General features: G+C 44.2%; 1 protein-coding gene across 1 annotated transcript in view; it reads right to left on the bottom strand.

The window, feature by feature from the left end:
- CD38 (CD38 molecule) overlaps positions 1–20,572 on the bottom strand; it is a 47,970-nt gene that overhangs the window by 6,832 nt on the left and 20,566 nt on the right. The window contains exons 2-6 of the mRNA XM_019553454.1: positions 9,621–9,750; positions 8,838–8,973; positions 7,779–7,861; positions 3,966–4,042; positions 519–611 (exon numbers count right to left, since the gene is read on the bottom strand). Of these exons, the coding sequence (XP_019408999.1) occupies positions 519–611; positions 3,966–4,042; positions 7,779–7,861; positions 8,838–8,973; positions 9,621–9,750 (519 nt within the window). The remainder of the gene's footprint in view (positions 1–518; positions 612–3,965; positions 4,043–7,778; positions 7,862–8,837; positions 8,974–9,620; positions 9,751–20,572) is intronic.

Genomic DNA, 20,572 nt, shown 5'->3' with positions numbered 1-20,572 from the left:
TAATAATGAAAAAGTTTGAAATATTGTGAGAATTACCAAAATGTGACACAGAGACATGAAGTGAGCAAATACTGTTGGAAAAATGGCGCCGATGGAAAAATGGCGCCGATAGACTTGCTCGACGCAGGGTTGCCACAAACCTTCAATTTGTAAAAAACGCAATATCTGAGAAGCGCAATAAAGTGAAGCGCAATAAAATGAGGTATGCCTGTAATTAGTAATCAGTCACCCCTGGCCAGCACCTAAGCCATGTGGTAGCTCTGCATTTACTGCCTCACAGTGGTGTGCAAATTTGCTTAGCTCCTATATAAAAACATAGTTTTCAACTCTGCCAGCTGTGTGACTAGTCTTCTGCACAGCTGACAAGGATATGTAGGTTCTCAGTGGAGTTTCACAGCTATAAAGGAGAAGGAATTAGAAGACCAAGGGGTTGCAAAAATAGTTCAACAGATAGTAGAAAGAAAACAATTTCACGCTGAGCTGAACTGGCTCAGCAGAAGTGGTTGTAATGATATTACCTTTTAGGACCTCCGATGTTGTGCATAAGCCAGATCTGTATTGTAGAAACTTTATTTGGGTCTAGGTTGAAGATCTCAACACTTCCAAATATGCTGAAAAATGGAAGCAGGGAAAAGCTAATCACCTTTTAAGTATCCAGACAAGATATACCAAGCCTGTTCTTCAGGTACTATTTTATGTTATCATACAAATTGCCTTTACTCCCAGGGGAAAGAACACACAATTTTTCCACGGGATTTTTCACAGAATATTAACTTATGGAAAATGACTTTTCCTTATTTTCATTCATTCAAGGGAGTCTTAGAGAATGAAAGACATTAAGATTCATTGATCTGATGGCCACTTGTAAGTTTCAGGGATGACCACCAGTATCTGGGGAAACATTTGTTCACCAGAGCGCCCCAAGGGATGACGAGGTCAAACGGTTATAAACTACTGCAAGACCATTTCAAGCTGGACATAAGGAAGAATTTCTTTACTGTCCTAGCCTCTGAGGCCTGGAACAGCCTGCCATCAGAGGTGGTTCAAGCACCTACATTGAACACCTTCAAGAGTAAATTGGATGCTTATCTTGCTGGGATCCTATGACCCCAGCTGCCTTCCTGCCCTTTGGGCGGGGGGCTGGACTGGATGATCTTCCAAGGTCCCTTCCAGCCCTAGTGTCTATGAAATCTCTAATGATTTTTTTTCTTCACTGGTACAATCCAGGCCTGAAATGATTTTTCTGGTTTTACAGAACAACAGGCTGGCTCTCCATCTCTGTGTTATCAGAGACTGCACCTCCTGTCAGTTGTGAGGGAAACATAGGATCCAGACCAAGTTTGCTCAATGGGTAGTGACCTGTGTTGGCCGTAGGTACATCCAGGCATTCTCTGTATCCACGATGTACTTTAAGCCATGTTTGTAGATTGGAAGTGGCTAATGCACACATTTGCCTGTGCCAGGAGCTGTGCCAGGAACCAAAACTGAGTCAGTCAGGGTGGCGAGAGGGGCAGGCAGGACTGGGGTGACTAGCCACATTCCTGTGTCTGTGGGGAGGTTTGGCAGTATTGAAGGGGGTTGGTAGGTATTGGTGAGTCTGTGGGGGAGGGTCATCCACCCAGGAACGACCAGGCAGCTAAAAACAGCCCAGTCGGGGTGGGGAATAGAAAGAGCACAGTCTATGGCTGGGGCAAGTGGCTGGGTTTTCCAAGCCCCAGGGCTGTTCTTCGAACATGTGCAGACAGTCAGTAGATCAGGCTAACCCATCGATCTAATTTATCTCACCTCCTCAGGTGATCTAACTTGGATCAGGATAACCATTTTTTGCCCAATCTAACCTCCCCAAATCTCTGTATAGATTGGCACTTAAATCAACTTAAGAGTACATTTGCGCATAGTTTACGTGAGTGTAAAACACTAGAGGAGTCTGTTCTGAACTATTTCTCTACAGGTTTCCCTTGTTTTATGCAGGTTCTGTATGTGTGAATTCACTCTTATGTGAAAACCCTTTTATACCAAAAATTTGTATGCGACTGATGTGGAAGCCTGCAGTCAGCTGTTTTGTGTAGTGCATTGTGGGAGTGACACACATCAACGTATAGTCTCTGGTGTGGATCTGCACTCCTCACTCATTGTCTGTGATGTGTTTCTATAGTTGTCATCCCCATTATGGTAACATTCATCACCACCCTGTGCCTGTGTGTACTGTCTGCTGTTGGTGAGTACCAAAATTGTCTTGTAAAAGTGGTAGAAGTGAGTCTGGGGGTCAGTACAGTCAAGGTCTTGGAACGTATCCCTATTTGTTATATTGTTAAATGGGTTCCCTTTACGTGAATTAAAGTTATGCACCATTTTCCAGGAATGCATGTACAGCATAAAGCAAGGGAAACCTGTAAAGCCCTTTGGATCAAGTGCATCACAAAATCCTTTCAGGATACAATGGATCAGATCCTCAGTGGGTTTAAATTAGTGCAACTACAGAGAGGGCAATGGATATGCACTGATTTACAAAAACCAAAGAGCCAGCCTTAATTAGAATAAGGTCCCAGTCTCACATTGGGATTTGCTAGTGCACAGCCCTGCACCAGTTCAGAGTCCCTATGTAAGGGATTAGATGGACAGCTACACTGAAAGTGACCTGCTAAGTCAGGGGCAGGCAATTATTTTGGGCAGAGTGCCACTTGATGAGTTTTGGCTAGCTGTCAAGGGCTGCATGGGTAGCCCCACCCCTTCAGTTGCCCCACCCCCTGGTCACCATCTTGGGACCAGAAGCCCCACCCCCTGACCCCTGACCTTTGCCACCGGAAGCCCCACCCTCTGACCCCTGACCTTTGCTGCCAGAAGTCCCTCCCCTTGCACAGCTTACCAGTTAGCAAGGAATTGTGACCCCCTCTAACATCCTGCCCGAGCAGTGGGGTTTCAGGGGCATCAGAGCTTTCCCCCTACCTGCGCCAACTGGTCCCAAAAGGAGGAGGCTCTGCCACCGCTTCTGCTGGCCAGTGCTGACCCAGTCAGACTCGCCCCACCCCCAGCAGCACCTGGGAAGCTGGCTTCAGCCTCATGCTGCTCCGGATGGGACAGACCTGGCCAGGTCTGCACTGGCCAGGAAGGGCAGCATGGAGCTGAACTTGGCACCTCGTGTGCTGCTGGGGATGGGAGGAGCCCGTCTGGGTCTGCACTGGCCAGCAGAAGCGGCAGCAAAGCCGTGTGCTACCTCAGCTGCACTTTCCCCCTGCCTGCAGTCCCGAGTGGCACATGGCTCCACCGCCACTTCTGCTGGCTGGTGCAGACCCAGCCAGGCTCCTCCCGTCCCCAGCAGCATGGGGGAAGCCAGCTTCAGCCACATGCTGCTCCGGGTGGGACAGGCCCGACCGGGGCAGCAGAAGCGGCGGCAGAGCCGTGTGCCGCTTGGGACTGACCGGAGCTGAGCCCCTGCTGCTCCGGCCAGGCCCGTCCTGTCCTGAGCGGCACATGGCTCCGCCGCCACCTCTCCTCCCTGGTGCTGACTGGGCTGGAGCTGCGGCCCAGCTGCTCCTGCTTCCCCTCCCCAGCCTGACCCTACACGGCCTGAGCGGCACCACACGGGGAAAGCCTACCCAGCAGCTGCTTTCCTGGGCTTACCTGCAGGGCAGGGCCCTTTCCAGCCCCATGCAGCAAAGCAGAACCTGGCCCAGACACTGCTTCCCCTCACCGCCACCACATGATTCTGGCCCCTCCCCCGCCCCTCCCAAGCTGCAACTGTGACCTGAGCCAGGGCAGGCGAGACCAGCTGGGGCAGGCTGAGGTCGGGGTTGGTCGCCTCGTAACCAGAACCCAAGGAAACAACCTGCGGTGCTGCAGCCAGCGGCTGGTGCCACCAGAGGCTTTTAGAGAGGCAGCCACCATTATGTGGGTTTTGCAGGGGCTCCGCGGGCCGGATCCAGCCCACGGGCTGTATTTTGCCCACCCCTGTGTTAAGTAGATACCTGCTGCTTCTGAATGCTCCAGCATCTATTGATCCATTGAGCATCACTTGAACCACACCACAGGCTTCTTCTGCAAACTGAACAAAGCAAATAGACATTTTACGTCAGACCAGTGAAACAAAGGGTCAGGTCCTCAGCTCACGTAAATTTGAATCTCTCCTTTAACTTCAGTGGAAGTGCATCAATTTACGCAGCTAAGGATCTGCCCTGCTATTTTAACAGAAGATGATAGAGAAAAGAAAAGGTTGTATATGCTCGTGCAAAATTGCCCTCATGCTGCATTAACTGGCTAGAAATGAATCTTTGCTTACATGCTAATCCTGGGGTGGCACCAAGTGGCCATAATGATGTCTGTATCATACTTGTTCTGTGTATAGTCTAAGGGTCACAGGGTACAATGACCCTGACTGAGCTGCCATCGGTGCCATGGAGCTACTGGCAGCCTGTGAAAGACAGAGCAGTCCTTATACTAATTTTACTTAACCTGGGACAATAACCCAAAGAAGAGCAGCTGCAGGCTTGAGAATATGCAATGCACCTTAAAGTAGCCTCTCCCTTCTGAGCTGTGCTGTGTGCTTGTCTTCAGCAGCTCAAGCTCCGGGGTCTTCAGCTTTCCTTTGCTAAAACATTATATCATGTAGTTTTCGACTTTTAAGTGACTAAAGCATTAATGTACCTCTATTCTGTAAGACCTCTCTCTCAAGTATTCTAAGATGGCTATAGTTATTGAGTACCCATATTTATTTATCCTTTTGGAGGATAAGGAGACTTTTCAGTATTAATGGCTGTGTATGTCCATACTTGTATGTGCTCTTATGTATAAATTTTAAGGTAAAATTAACCGCTTGAAAGCAAGGAAGATACAACAGGAGTCAATTAAGCACAACTGTTTCCTGTTATGACTGAGTTGTTTTGCAGGGTGTTAGCTTTGTTTGAACCTCAGCGCTTGTGTTAGAATTAGCCTGTGCCTCTGCCACTGAAAGCTAGTGGGATTAAAGAAAAAAATAAGAGGACAGCAGGCTATTCAAACAGGAGGTCCTGGAAAGTAAACTACTTCAGGTGCCAATGAAAGGCAAAGGGAGCATGACCAATTGTTTCCATTTGGGAATGCCCCTTTTCAAGCCCTGGATGTAACTGTAAAACTATGAGCCACCTGAGAGATCAGGATGTCCTGCTGGCTATGCGACTGAATCTACACTTCCTGCTGAACACAATAAACCAGGGCCTCACCTGAGATGGGCTGCATTGTAGCAAAGAGCAGCCTAGCCTCTGGCAACCCCTGGAGGACTCCCCTGTGAAAATCAGTTCTTACATGGGGGAAGAGTCACTACTGCAGTGCATAAACTATCCCTTGCTCCTTCTACAGTCAGTCAGATAGCCCTGCAGTCCAGAGCTCCCCAGAGGCTGAAATGGGCTCCTGAGGCTGAAAGCAGTTGTTGCAAAACAGAGTAGCCAACAGACTATGTTAAATTACACTGGGAATGGGCCCAATGTGATGAGTGGCACAAAAGTGCTTTGAAGCCCCTTCTAGGCTTCCCCATTGCTACCGTGTGTTCCTCAGCCATAGTTCAAGCTAATATATCTATGTCTCTGGCAGAAGCTGGAAGGGAGACGATCATCGATTGGGTTCATGAACTGATCCAAGAACAGGCTATAGAATTCCTGCACATTTAAGAAAATTGGCAAGCTTCACTATACATACCCAGAACAATCTCTGAAAATTGTATTTTTTTTGTTTCAGGCTTCTCACATAAGAGAATAATGGCATTACCACTATTCAGACTAAGGAAGAATGTTCTCTTAATGCTTGGTTTAGACTAAGAGAAAACAAAGTGTTTAATTCAACTAAAATAGCAGGTAAAAACATTATCTTTTCTTGAGACTGGAGCGACTCTCTCCTGTAATCCTTACATCCCAAGGAAGCAAGTGGGATCTTTATCTCCTTGGAGCTGGTCACTATTTTTAATTCTGAAGGTATTACTGATCTTTAAGCACCCTTTTACGCTCCAAGTGGGTCTAGTTGAATTAAACTATGTCCATCTTCTTCTTCTGCCAAAAACTGGTGAGGGAAGCAGGCATCACAGAAAACTGTTGCTCAACGTAAGTGTGTCGGGGAGTCTTGGTCATTCCCAGGGGCCATAGTTAAAGCAACTTGAATGGTAAACATTAGCAAGAGACATCTGTCTAACTTCAACTAAAATCTTTAGCAAAGGTTGTCCCAATCAGGGTCCCTCTTCTGGATCCATTAGTGCATTACTGCAAGTTCTATTGTGAACTGACATCATCCAGGAGTAAGAGTAAAGTTAGTGAGCTGGGAGTGTTAAAGGAAGATTATCTATGATTTGAAGGTGATGAAAAGTGGCCTTCAATTGCCTTTGATTTAGAAGACTCCTAACAGAATAGAGCTAAATGAGTATTCTGAAAAGCCTTGATTCAGCAAGAGTATTTGCCTAATTTTAATCTGAGGTCAGTGGAGTTGCTGCATGCTTAAAGTGAGGCAATTCTGTCAGTACCTTGCTGTATCGGTGAATTTTAAAGAAGTGTTTTCTCTTTGGGTTTATGTTCAGAAGGTAAAAGTCTCATTCTCTCAGCCAGAATCTATAGTGATTTCCAGAATGCTTTGCAGCCCTCACATATTTACTTTAGTAATTTTACCTTGTGGGCTTGATTCTGATAATATTATCCTCCTTAATTATAAAAATTGTAATTAGTGTTTGTAAAGCAACTGCCATACACTTGGTACTGTTAAAGAGCAAATGTCCAGATCATCACTTATAGAGGATCCAATTCAGGTCAGGATAAGAATGGCCATACAACTGTGATATTAAATACTGAGTATATGTAACCAGTGTCCCCCTCCCCTGTTACCGGAAGGAAGACAGCAGAGCAGGACCGAGCCAGCAAAGCAAGTGCAGCTTGTGGGGAACGTACAGCAGATGCGAGTAGTAAATGGGCTGCAGGACCCAGCAAGCAGACTGCGGGTACCAGGATGCTGGCCTTTGATTAGGGAGTTAGCAACACCTGGGACCTGTTAACAGAGAGCCAGGTCAGAGGGAAGAGATGGAGAAAGGGGTCAAATAAGCTTAAGCCTGGAGCTAGAGGCTCAGGATGGCCCAGATCTTTAGAAGAAGCAGCAGCCTTACAACAATAATGCATTTTATGTTATGTAACCTAGCCTCCCCCAACCAGCCTGGAGGGCTGGGTTTGGTTGGAGGCTACAGGGGGGCATCTCGGGAAGACCCTCTGTGCTTTGAGACTGGCAAAGAGCAGAGACAGTGAGGGAGCAGCCCTGCAAGGGTAAGGTGCCCACAGGCTGGGATCAAGTGAGATAAAGACAAGTCCAGTGTACCCAGTAAATGAAATTAGAGTAATACCTGTGAGGCATGGGTATGGGTTTGGGAGTGGAGAAGCCCTGAGAACTGAGTTTGGGGGGAAGAGAAACCCATAAGACTGCTGAGAAGGAAGGCACTAAATGAACTACTTCAGCCTCTAGAGACAGCTTCCCAAATGCATCATTATTAACCTCAGAGTCATACAGGCAGATAGGAGGTTAAGAGACCAGAGAGTGCAGCATGTGAGTCTGACTGCCGGGGGGTGTCAGATGCCAGTGTTGGACCCCTAAGCCTGCTACAGCATAAAATACAAAATCTTAGTGCTTACTTTAGCCACAGGTCTGCCCTCTTGAATGAAGCCAAATAAAATCCTGGCCCCACTGCAGTCAGTGGGAGTTTTGCCACTGACTGCAGTGGGGCCAGGATTTACCTTCTTTTATCCCCTCCCCATAGCAGAGGAAATTTGCTATATAGGCCTTACCATTTTGGATGCCATTTTCCAGTATACAGTGCTGGGGTTGCTCTCGCATTCGGTCCACTTTGGACAAGATTCATAGTTAATGCCTTGAAAGCCATAAAACAAAACAAACAGAAAAAAACCATTGTGTCACATAACTACAGTTAGAGAAGTTGTCATCAAACATTTAGGTAATATTGCATCCTATCTTCAGTAAGACTATGTAGGTTTAAAGGGCTTCTCTGATTAGAGCTCCATTATAGCCCCAGGACCTTATTCTTTAATTGCTACCATAACAATCCCAGTAAAATACTGACTAAAGTAAAGACATGTGACCCTGTAGTCTGTACCAGTGATATGCCAAATGCAGTGAGATATCATATTGTCTTGTATGTAACTCACCCTTGAATATAATACATACCCTGTTTTTGAAAGACATCTTGAAAAATAAACGTTCTTACCTTGTGTTATAGGTAAGTAACCATGTAGCAACAATTGGAGAGCTGAGCCTGCTGCCAGTCCTATGTGCTGGATGGTGTCAATGAACCAACCTTGCACGCTAGCCCAATCCAGCATAATGGGTCTGGAGCTGTGTAGCAAGTCCAACTGTGAACAAAGTCCAGGAGCACACCCCAAATCCAACTGCAGACTGCTCCCATACACTGGCCAAATCCACATGTCCAGAATTATGGCAGTTAATGCTGCCACTGCTTCCTTTCCACCAAATTTCTAGACCCATTGAAATCCATATCTCTCGCATATAATACTTACTCTTATTTGCCCCACATGATTTGGAAGGGAAAGGTATGTGTTCTTTGAGAGGAAAATGTGGTATTTTCCTAGCACTGGGTGATAAAAAACTTCTTAGAAGTTGAGAAATAAATATTTTTTCACACTTCCATAACTCAGGCAAGGCTAAAGTTTCAATACTTTTAAAATAAATTACATCTGGGTTGAAACCAAGGAGGTGAGGTGTCAGTCCTGAGAGGTATGTAATATGTTATTGAAATATATGAGCAAAGGAAAAATGACAGCTATCAATGCTCATATATTTATTGTATGGGAGTGAAAAAGTATCCTTACCTGGGCTGGCTGGATCACCACACCATGACACCTGGTCAGCTATGTAACCCAGCAAGGTGTCCTCCAGAGTAAGGAAATTGTCGTCAGCTTTTGTGTAACGGTGAACCAGTTCATTTGTCTTGCTCCAAAACAGTGACTGAGAGAGAGAGGCGATAAAGGTGTAATAAACGGCAGTGATATTTGAGCTGGTCAGAAAATGAAGACTTTCATTGTGACCATTTTGATGATGATAAAGATGTTTTAGTGTCAGGTTTTTGTCAAAAGATGGAAAATAAAAGCTGTTTTATTTTTCAAATTTTAGAGTGGTTTGATGAAAATGGCTGCTTTTTTATCACAAACTGTCATGTTTTTAACAATGTGGTTTAAATGACTTTAAGGGATATTGTTTGGTTAGTTAATATAACTTCTTCATTACTATCTGCATTCTGATACCATATGGGACAATAGCTTTTAAAAGCTATTTGCCTCTAACTGTATAGCTACATCTCCCTTATGTAGAGTACTTCTTCTAAAGCTGTAACAGACACCACAATTTTCCCTTTATGGTCCAGCCACTGACAGTAGAAACAGTGATGTCCAGCAATGGCTGCCAATAAACAGAATTTTGAGGGTTTCCTGGTCCAGAAGAACAAATGCATGGGTTGGACATTATAGCAACCCTGAAGTCAGGGTACCTCCAGGTATTTGGAACAGCTTGTGATTACCATGGAAAGAGTCCATTGTAGTAGGAATCGTATAGAGAAAGAACACATACAGTCTGTATCCACACACAAGCATTGTTACCTTGTTGCATGGTACAGGATGTCTTGCTAAATCCATTAAAGGCTGATAGTCATCTGTTGTAATATTACATGGGTTCTTGTACATAAATGCATCTTGTAATGTTTCCCATATTTTTAGGCAATCTTTATTTCTATGAAAGATTAAAATAATGGTAAGTGGCAATTGACCATTTATAGGAACAGGGAGCCTTCCAAAGTCATGCCTACATTTCTATCACATGCTGCTGAAATATTACCAGAAGAGAAAATAAGAAGTGCAGGAAAGGATTGTGGAAGAATTTCTTTGATGTACTTCGACCCTCTGATCCAGGTTTTTGTCTCAGCTCTTTTAGGCAGCAAAAGAATAAGCCAGATTAAAACAACCTTCAGCCCCACTGGGGTTGAAGATGCTGAGCAGTTTTAAACATTTTTCTCAGGATGTTATACTGTTGCCTAGTACTGTATTATCTGAGTAAGCACCACATGCAGGTCCTTAAATGGGATTTGACCTCTTTCTAAAGTTTGGCCCCTGCTGTGGGCACCTTGCCCATGAACATCTGGCCCTGGCCCTACACGGAGGGCAAAGTTCTGCCCCCATTAGTCCTTCTCAGTTATGCAATGAGCTGTCTTACCAAAGTCAGGGAGACTATCTGCAAAGTAATGTAGTACTATAATGTAATAATAATGTTGGAATACTTATGAGAGGCAAAGATTCTAGCTCATATGTTTTACAGTTGAGGCAGAAGACTAGCTGAATGGGATTGCCCCCTTAGATGTAGATCTGCTGATGATCATGGCTAGGGGCAAACATTCAAAAAGCTTGAGTCTGAATTGATTCAGTCTTTGCAGGTTAGTCTAACCTGCAAAGCTTGAACCAATCTGGAGGTGGACAGACATTCCCTTTTCATTTCAGAAATGCAGGCACATGCCTGCAGTGGCTCAGGCTCGAAGCCAGGGAGTGCTAGAGCAGCCACCTTTTCCCATGGACAGTGCTGAGCTGGGGGGACAGGGGGACCTGGCCCAGGCAGGATTCTCTGATTAGGAAGGGGTTAAACCCCCACTCTGGCCTGCACTGTCTCAGGCTTTCCCCCACTCGCTGCTCAAGGAGTGGGAATGTTGCCAGACCCCAGCTAGCACTCTGAGGTAAAGTGGGGTATGCAGTGTATGCATCTGTTGATGATACTGAGCTTTTCAATCTCCCTCTCACTGTCTGCAAACCTGATAGGGCTGCAAACCAGCAGGGGGGCGGGGCTGATAAAACCACAGTGTTTATCAGCCCATCAGCAGAACAAAAGCTTCTCTCATTATTTCAAGCTCTTCTTAAACAGCTTTTTCCAAGGAAGGAAGGGAGAGACATTAACAACTAAGCTGTTGGATAGCTCCAAAAAACCCTAAGTGGATACTGTTCTGTCTACCTGTCCCAGTGAAATTGGAGACACATACAGACACACCTCTCAGCATACCACATGCCTAGGGTCCATGGGGCTAGGGTCCGTGCTGTAGGAGGGAAGGAGGTGGGGAATCCCTGCTTGAGCAGTGAGGGAAGCCAGGCAGACCCTGCTGTGCCTGCAGTCTCCCCCAGAGCTCTGGCTAGGGAGGAGAGGGGTGGGGCCTGCCCTGTTCTCTGGAACAGAGAGCACAGCCTAGCTCAGCCCAGCCTAAGGCTGCAAAGCATCTGGGATGCTGGGGGACTCTGGTTTATCTTAAACCAGAAAGCGGTCTGGAACAGACATTGTATAAACTAGTTTGACCCAAAATAGCCAAGTCTGATCTGGTTTAAGATAAACATTCAACCAGTTTTATCTTAAACCAGTTTCAGCTATTTTGAAACTGTTTTATGTGCACTGAACTTCTGTTCTTTTACAGGTTTAAACCAGTTTCTGATCACCTAAACCAGTTTCTGTGTAATGTCTGTCCCTAGCCCATAACATCAGGTGGTGAGTCTACTCATTCCACATAGGTAGCACCCCATATTTTATGAACAAACAAATATGAAAATCTAGATAAAGATTAGGATCTGCTCTTAGCTCTGGATTCCAATGATATAGCTCATGCTTTGTACAGAAGCAAATGAGATCCAAATCAGGCACTTGGTCTCCAGTGTGTTGTTTTAAATTTTCTTTAATTTAGTATTTTTCTGACTCCAATCTCCAGTACTGGTCCTTAGCCTGTTACTTGCACCAAGGTAAGTCAGGAGTACCCCTGCGAAGTGAATTGAATTACCAGACTGTGAACTTTGTGCATGCAGGGGCAGAACCAGGTCATCTGGATCTAAATTTGTTGCTTAAGATACTGTTCCATCAGCAAAGTCCTCAGCTTTGAAAAGAAAAAAAATTGTCAAAGCTAGCAAGACAGAGAGTTCCTCAGCTTCTGCCCAAGGGTAGGGCATTGCCTTCTGCCAACCTGGGGCCATATTTCAATACATAAGTTTCTTGAGAAACTCCAATTTTTCCCAACTCCAGTGAAATGCTGGCTTGTTTATTTGTGAGTAAGTTTTAGGTCTAGTCAGGACCATCTGTTCTGTTGGATTTGAGCAATGAATACTGCTACAAATATCAACCTACAGCTATTCTCAGCTAGTGTAGACGCTTCCTAAGCTGCCCTTTGTGTGTGAAATTCCCTTTCTTTCTTCTTTGTTCTGATAATCACCAAATTGTTTCAATTTAAATCCATTTCTAATCCTAAATTTGGAATCTTTGTTGAAAATTCCCCTTTTACATGGTGTCATAATAAGTTATTAATATTCATGGTTCTATACCATTATCTTCTTTATTTTTATGCAAACTGAAAACCCCCCCCACTTTGATTGAATGGCTCTAATATTTGCAAGTCCAAACTGGGCAGCTATCATCATAAAGCTATCACCTTCATCCTTTTCTGACTTGTTGCTTCCTGCTCACTGCTTATGTGAGTCTTTGTGAAATCTCTCTAAAGAAGGGACATGTTAAATATGGAACAAATTGCACAATTCATCACTATAGCTGGAACTAACTAGAATTTCCTTTCCCACCCTCAGACTTTTGCAATCTCTTCAGGAAGCATGAAGAAAGAGCAACTTGGAGTTGTATCAACATAACCAGTTTTTACACTGGTATAAACTAGAAGTGGGCAGATAACATGAATCCTTACACTAATGTATAGGGATCTACCTAAATCACTGCAGAAGTTTGCAGCAGTGGTACCTTTAATCTCACTCTCTTCACTGCGCCACCCTCCCATCCCACCTCTGCCACTGAGTGGCCAAGAGGCAATTAATGCTGCGATGTTTGCCTCTTGGCAACTCAACAACAGTGACAGGGCAGTGGGAACATGCAGCAAAAAGGGTGAGATTCAGGTAGGATAGGACTTGTGCCAAGATTCAGGTAGGTCCCTACAGTGTAACATTCAAATCCAGAGTAGAATAATCCCAGGAATAATTGGAATAACACTATACTAACAGAAGTCATATTGCTTTGGGTATCATCTGTCTGCTTTCATCCTGGGATAGCTGTGTACTCATCATCAGCAGGTTATTTACCTGCTTCCTTGCTGCTTAATGGCAAATCACGGTAAAAGGGCCTTCTGTTAACAGCTACCATAAGATAGCTACTATTCTGTCTGCTTTGGAATGCAGCATAAATAATTACAATAAGAGTCACCTGTCCGGGTCCTACATCCTTTTGCCATTGTAGTAGTCCCGTCTTGGTCTTACTGAAGCCATGTTAGTGAGAAAGTGTCACTGTCATCATTGTCATCACTGGGTAATGACAGTGAGAAATTAAGAATGTGTTTCTCCATCAGGAGATCTAAAGGTAGGTTTAATTTAATAGCCCAGATACAGACTGACTTAAAAAGAGTTGAATATTTGTGAAGGAAGGACAGAAATTTCATGCAGACTTTTGTAAGATTCTTTCCTCTAGTGCTTTCAATACAACAAGGAAAATTCCCATTTGGCTGCCAAAATGAAACAAGAAATTGCAAGGCATATTCTGAATAACAAATGTGTTCTAAGATGTTAAGCAAGTGTTCTGAATTGGAGACATGGTGTACTTGAATAATGTTTGCACCACACTGAACACTGGTTTATATAACCCTAAGAATAATGGGTGCATCAGCTGAGAGCTTTCATGTTTGACTGCTCCATATTGGAGTGCCACTATTACTCTTGTACAAGAGGAGAGAAGAGGTGGCACCTAGCTGTTTGTCATCAGAATTAATTTTGACAGCTTTATTCCACGTAACTCCAGACAGTAGAGTGTGTGTCAGCAGTTTACTTAATTGTTGTGTAACAAGCATTACCTTCCTACTTTGTTGACTGTTCCAGGAGTTAGAAATATTCCAGAAACAGTCTCAGATAGTGAGGAGTTACAGGCTAGCAAAGAGCTGCTCTGTGGTTGAGTGTGCTTCATCATTACACTTCCCAGAAATGACCTGCCCCCAGATCATCACCATGCAACAGAAAGTAGTCACACCACCCCTTTCATGACATGACCAAGCTCCATTCTAAAACTAGTTAGGTTTTGTGCTCTCCCCACTACTACTGGGAGGCTGTTCTGTTACCCAGATTAGAGGTAACCTTGTGGGTAGGCTACTGATGAAAGAGGCAGAAATAGGTCTATAGTCCAACCTTTTATTTGCTTGCATTTTAAAACATGAAAACAAACATTTATCCCAACGTTTACCTTGTTACCTGCAACAGCACCACATAGATTCGCACCTACACCAGCTGGGGAGACTCAAGAGGTGGGACGAGGTTTGCACGCAGATTGGCAGCAGATCTTCTTGAATCTGCTGAGTTCTCTAAGCTATGATAAAGTGTATCTGGATTACTTACTGTATGGTCTTCCCTTGTTTGACCCCAGTTATCTTTCCTGCTTGGTGCAGGGGGCTGGACCCGATGATCTTCCAAGGCCCCTTCCGGCCTTACAACGTATGACTCTATGAAGCTCTTTTCAGGCCTTGTGCTTTGTTTAATTGTTTGATGGTTTCCTTTACTTGCTGACCAAGTTAATGGTCACTCCTGCAAAGGTTCACACTATTGATACTCAGAAACCAGCTTTGAACCTTCTGTTTAGCAATGCTTCTGCAGCTTAGCCTAGGCCCCTTGAAAATAGCCAAGGCTGGCAACAGTTCCATCACTTTACTACCATGATTGAAACTTTCCAATTTCTAGTTTAAATGGTCACTTTATACTCTTTGTACTTGTGGCAATGTTGTCCTTTAGCTTAAATAGTTTTCCCTCCACAGTATTTACCCTCAAGATTTAAAACAAGCAATTGTATCTCCTCTCAGCCTTTGTTTTGCTAGGCTTACCAAGTCAAGACCTTTAGTCTCCTCTTGTATGATCTCTATTTCCTAATCATTCTAACGAGGCTCTGTGCACCTATTCTGGTTTGAGTTAATCTTTCTAGAACATGAAGGATAATATTCCAGAATAAATATCCCCAACACTTTGTACAGTAGTACTAATATTCTGTAGCTCTAGTAAAAATAACCCTTATTAGTACATTGCTATTTATAATCAGGAAAATATTAAATAAGATTGGTTACCAGACCACTGTTTGAGGAAAGTCCATTAGTGATCTGGTTCCACCTGGTATTCCCCTTTCAGCATAATCCATTTGCCATCTCCCCTTTTTCCACTTCCTTACCCACCTTGCAATGTTTGCATTATCTTCAGGGGGGACGCATAGTCAGTGCACGTGGGTGCATGTGCACCCCCTGAGTGTGGTGGTGGACCCCCTGGAAAGAGACACCACCAACAGTGTCAGCGGTACCTGTGGGCAGTCGCCACTCACCACCCTGTCACCGACACCTCTGGTGGTGACTGTGGGTAGTTCACCGTTTCCGTGGGCCACCACTACCAGCGGTGGCTGTGGGTGGTCACCATTCCTTGTTTGGCGCTTGCCACCCCCCTCATTGCTGACAGACCCAGTGGTGGCTGTGCAAGAGCTCCCCTGCTTCCCACTGCCGCACTCCCACTGCCACCGTGCCCCCCAGCCACTGGGGGCACGCACCATTCATGATTATCTTCTTTACCTTAACTAATAATTTCTATGTGCTGCTATATCCACATGCTGTATTGAAGTCCAGATAAATTGGATCTACCACATTTTCCTTGTCTATAATAGAGGTTATCTTATTATACACAGATAAATACTGATTTAGTCTGGCATGATCTACCTTTCATAAATTCACATTTTAGTTCATCCTGTTTTCTGTTTATTGTTGTGTATTTAATGTTTTTCCTTTAATTATCTTTGCTTTGTCCTAAAGCATTACATATTGTTGAGGTAAAAATAACAGACCCTGCAGTCACTTGGGACACATTTTCCTTGTCTTAAATATAAATACTTCATTTGCGATTCTCGAGTGAAGTGGCACCACTGAATCATTTATTTATTTTATTTTATTTTATTTTTTCTGAGATCGTTGCTATCAGACTTTGACATGCCAGGTTTTTTTTTCAGAATAAAAAAAAAGATGTTGGGCTATGCTAGAGATCTCCAGAGTCAGATTTGACTCCAAATGGAGAATTCTATAATATTATCAGAAACTAGCTCCCAGGAATTGTGTTGGTATGTGAAACTTCTTAAATTCCCAGATATAGACTGGAGAATAAATGCTATTTATAATGGGAGGGCCCAGATGTTCCTGGAAGTGACATCTAGCAGATTTCTTCACCAAATGGGCACCACAGGGAGTTGGTCACAGCAGATAATGTTGGACTGGCTGATTATGCTTTGTCATATGTCCCATTTAATGTCAAGCAAAATACAGGTCTGTAACTTCAAAAGGAGCAAAAATTAGCTTCCTTTATTCAGTTAGTAAAGTCATGTGGACCAACATGCTCAAGGATTTGACTCTAAGGAAAGCTCAAAATCTCTTTAAATCAAAAATATTCAAATGATCTGAACTTTGTATCCCAAGCAAGGGAGGAAACTTTTAGGGAGCAGCTTCAGACTTAGTTGAATTAATAAGCACCTTGGAAAGAAAATTAGAAGTAAGAAGATATTCTGTAAGGAATGAAGAAAGGGCTAGTCAGCAAGGAAAGCTGTGGTAGCGTTTGCAAAGCACAGGGATAGGGACAGACTTGCTAAGTCAGGCTGGGTTAGACCTTGCAAAGGAAAGTAAAATAAATAGAAAAAGATTCATAAGCCATATGAATGAAAAGAGAACACAGGAAGGAAGTGAGTCCATTTGCAATAAGACTGAGGTTAAAATGAAGCAATATCTAAGTATAGTCCAAAAATTAAATGATTAAGGATGATGATATTGAACATTGTATACAAGGGAAGACGGTTAAGGAGAAAGTGTTCAAACACTAGAATCCACTTGACTTAGGGAGTTGTGACAATCTCTGTTGCAGAATTTGTTAAAAAAAAATTGCAAATGAAACATTGAAATAGATATGATGTTGCAAAATGATCATGTTGAATCAGCCCAGAGGGACAGGTTAGGAATGTCTCAGGAAAGAAGAAAGGTAATGGAGCCGCAGGCTGGAAGGAAAGTGATTTGAAAGACTGCACATTGATAATTAGATTATTATGATGATGAAGGCCATACTTTAGATACTTTAGTGGACAGATGATAACATTACAACACTCAGACAAATGCTGTCAGTTTATTCATATGCACTTAGTTCAGAGTGCTTGGGCAGGACAGTGTTGCAGAACTGTCTGTTGGCCCCTACTGGGAGTACAGGGGGAATTCTTTCAGGTGTTTGTGTACCAACTTTTTACATTTTTATGATCTGTGTTTAGGGAATGCCTGAAGTTTCAAGAGAAAGGGGAGTTTATGCTCCTTTCTCTATATCACAAAACTATTACTGTGCTCAACAGTTTGTGAGGTCTACGGTTGTGCAAATCAGAATGGAGTTGCATTGGTGCAGTTTGGCACCTCTAGCTGCGTAGTGGATTTCAGTCAGCCTGATGGAAGGAAGAGACAGCTCCGGCCAGGTGGGATGGTACCTCTAATTTTAAGCACTAAACTTCAGAAATGTAAATAAGGGATTGTGATGATGATTTCCACTTGAATAGTTCTTTATTAGCTCTGGTTGTCCAAGCACTACCTGGTAAAGGCAATAATAAGACTATTAAACTGGGGACATCCTAAACTCCAACCCAATAGCATAAGTAGAAAAAAATAATTATTTTAATACTGTGCTGTCACATAATGACAATGTTTCAATAAAGTTATGTTGCATCACCCCAAATGGAAGATTTGTGATTATGTTTCAGAATGGTTATGCAAACTTATCGTAGGCTGTAGGCTCAGAGGCTCCAGCCCAGCTGCAAGCAGTAATGCTAATTGTAGGCTGCTCAGGAGGACTGGATCAGCTGAGGGAGATAATTAATAGTCACCGGAAGTAAAAGGCTTCTAGGAAGGGGAAGCCAGAGAAGGACTTCCAGAAAAAACCATAGGGTTCTAGGGGAAGAAGCCAGGGAAGAGACAGATGAACAGAACGGGGGAAAGAGTGAGAGTAGCTTGGCTAGTGGCTGCAATACCTGAGAAGGGACTCTCAGGTGCTGGGAGGAGACTGGGAGCAGCACCATGGCAGGGAGCTGAGTCACAGACAGCCTGAGAAGAAAGACTGCAGCAGGAAAGCAGCAACAGCAAGCCATTGTCACCTTCTCACAGGCTGAAGAGGACTTATGTCTGTAAGTCCTTTATGGTCTGGGTCTGGGTCAGAGTTGAAGACTTGCTGATATTGGAGGATACCTGTGTGATGGGCAAGCTATGGGAATATAGGCTATGTTGTGCTTACAGACTAGTTTGAGCTGAGCAAATCCCTGAACCTGCTACAGTCCACGTTATGTTGCAGGGATCAGCTTGGCTGTAAAAGATGGTGGTTGGAGATTGGAATAATAGAAAATTAGGGTTGAAAAAGACCTCAGGAGACTATCTAGTCTAGCCCTCTCCTTAAAGCAGGACCATGCCCAGCTAGATCATCCCAGCCAAAGCTTTATCTAGCCAGGTCTTGAAAATCTCTCAGGATGGAGATTACCCAGAGAGGTAGGGCAACCTGCCCTGGTGCTTTACTACCCTCCTAGAAAGCAAATTCTTCCTAATATTGAATCTAAACTTCCCTTGCTGCAACTTGAAACTGTTGCTCCTTGCTCTGTCATCTGCCATCACTGAGAACAGTCTAGCTCCATTCTCTTTTGAACCCAACTTCAGGTAGCTGATGGCTACTATTATTCCCCTCTCAATCTTCTCATCTTTAGGTTAAATAAGCCCAGTTCCATCAGCTTCTAGCATGTCATGGGTCCACCCCCACTGGACTCTTTCCAATTCATCCACATCCTTTCTGTAGTGGTAGAAGCAAAATTGAACACAGTGCTCAAGTTTTGGTCTTGCCAGTGCTGAACAGAGGAGAAGAATCACTTCCCTGGGCCTACTGGCAACCCACCTACCAATGCAGCCCAGTATGCTGTTAGTGGCTTATTGTTGCCAAGAAGGCTAACTGCTGGCTCATTCAGCTTATTGTCCACTATAACCCCTGTGTCCTTCTGCAGAGCTACTGCCCAACCAGTTGTCCCCCAGCCTGTACTGATGCATGGGATTCTTTTGTCCTAAGTGCAGGACTTTGCACTAGTCCTTGCTGAACCTCGTGAGATTCCTTTTGGCCCAATCCCCCAATTTGTCTGGGTCTTTCTGAATCCTATCCCTACCCTCCAGCGTATCTACTGCTCCCACCAGCTTGGTGTCATCTGCGAACTTGCTGAAGGTGCACTCTATGCCATCTTCCAGGTCGTTGATGAAGACACTGAACAAAACCAACCCTTGGGGCACTCCAACTAGACATCAAGCCATTGATTACTACTCTCTAAGCCTGGCTCCAGACAGTTTTCTGTCCATCTTGCAGTCCATTCACCCAGTCTGTACTTCCTTTGCCTGTGAGGATGTTCTGAGAGACTGTATCAAAAGTCTTGATACAATCAAGGTATACTACATTCACTGGTTTTCCTGCATCCATAGAGCCGGTCACCGCATCATAGAGGGCAATCAAGTTGGTCAGACATGACTTGCCCTTCGTGAACCTATGCTCACTGTTCCTAATCTCCTTTTTCTCTTCCAAGTGCTTTGAGATGGATTCCTTGAGGATCTGCTCCATGATTTTTCCAGGGACTGAGGTGAGGCTGACTAGTCTGTAGTTCTCTGGATCCTCCTTTTTCCCATTCTTAAATATGGGCATTATTTTTGCCCTTGTCTAATCATCCAGGACCTCTCCTGATCACCATGAGTTTTCAAAGATGATGCCCAGCAGCTCTGCAGTTGTATCAGCTAACTCCCTCAGCACCCCTGGGTGCATTCCATCCAGCCCCATGGACTTGTATATGTTCAGCTTTTTCTTAATAGTCCCTATCCTGTTCTTTTGCCACTGCTGGCTGCTTACCTCCTTCCTAAACTGCTGCCAGGTGCAGTAGTCTGGGAGCTGACCTTGCCTATGAAGACAGAAGTGAAATAGGCATTGAGTACCTCAGCTTTTCCTGCATCCTCCATCACAAGGTTGCCTCCCTGATTCAGCGAGGGACCCACACTTTCCAAGATCCTACTTTTGCTATGGACATACTTGTAGAAATGCTGCTTGTTATCCTTCACTTCCCTTGCATGCAACTGCATTTTGGTCTTCCTGACTTCATCCCTGTATGCCTGAGCAATACTCTTGTACTTCTCCCTAGTTATTTGTTCAAGTTTCTACTTGTAAGCTTCTTTTTTGTGACTCAGCAGGGAACTCTTCAGTAAACTAAGCCAAGCTGGTCTTCTATCATACTTGCTAGTCTTCCTGAAACATCGGGATGTTCTTTACTGCGAGTGCAGGAACAGATTCTTTAAAGTACAGTCAGGATACACTTATAGATTCATAGATGCTAGGGTCGGAAGGGACCTCAATAGATCATCGAGTCTGACCCCCTGCATAAGCAGGAAAGAGTGCTGGGCCTACATTACCCCAGCTAGATACACATCTAGCCTTCGCTTGAAGACCCCCAG

Source organism: Crocodylus porosus, unplaced genomic scaffold (assembly GCF_001723895.1).
Source record: "Crocodylus porosus isolate Cpor-Errol unplaced genomic scaffold, CroPor_comp1, whole genome shotgun sequence".
Lineage (NCBI taxonomy): Eukaryota > Metazoa > Chordata > Crocodylia > Crocodylidae > Crocodylus > Crocodylus porosus.
This window is presented reverse-complemented; position numbering and strand designations above follow the sequence as displayed.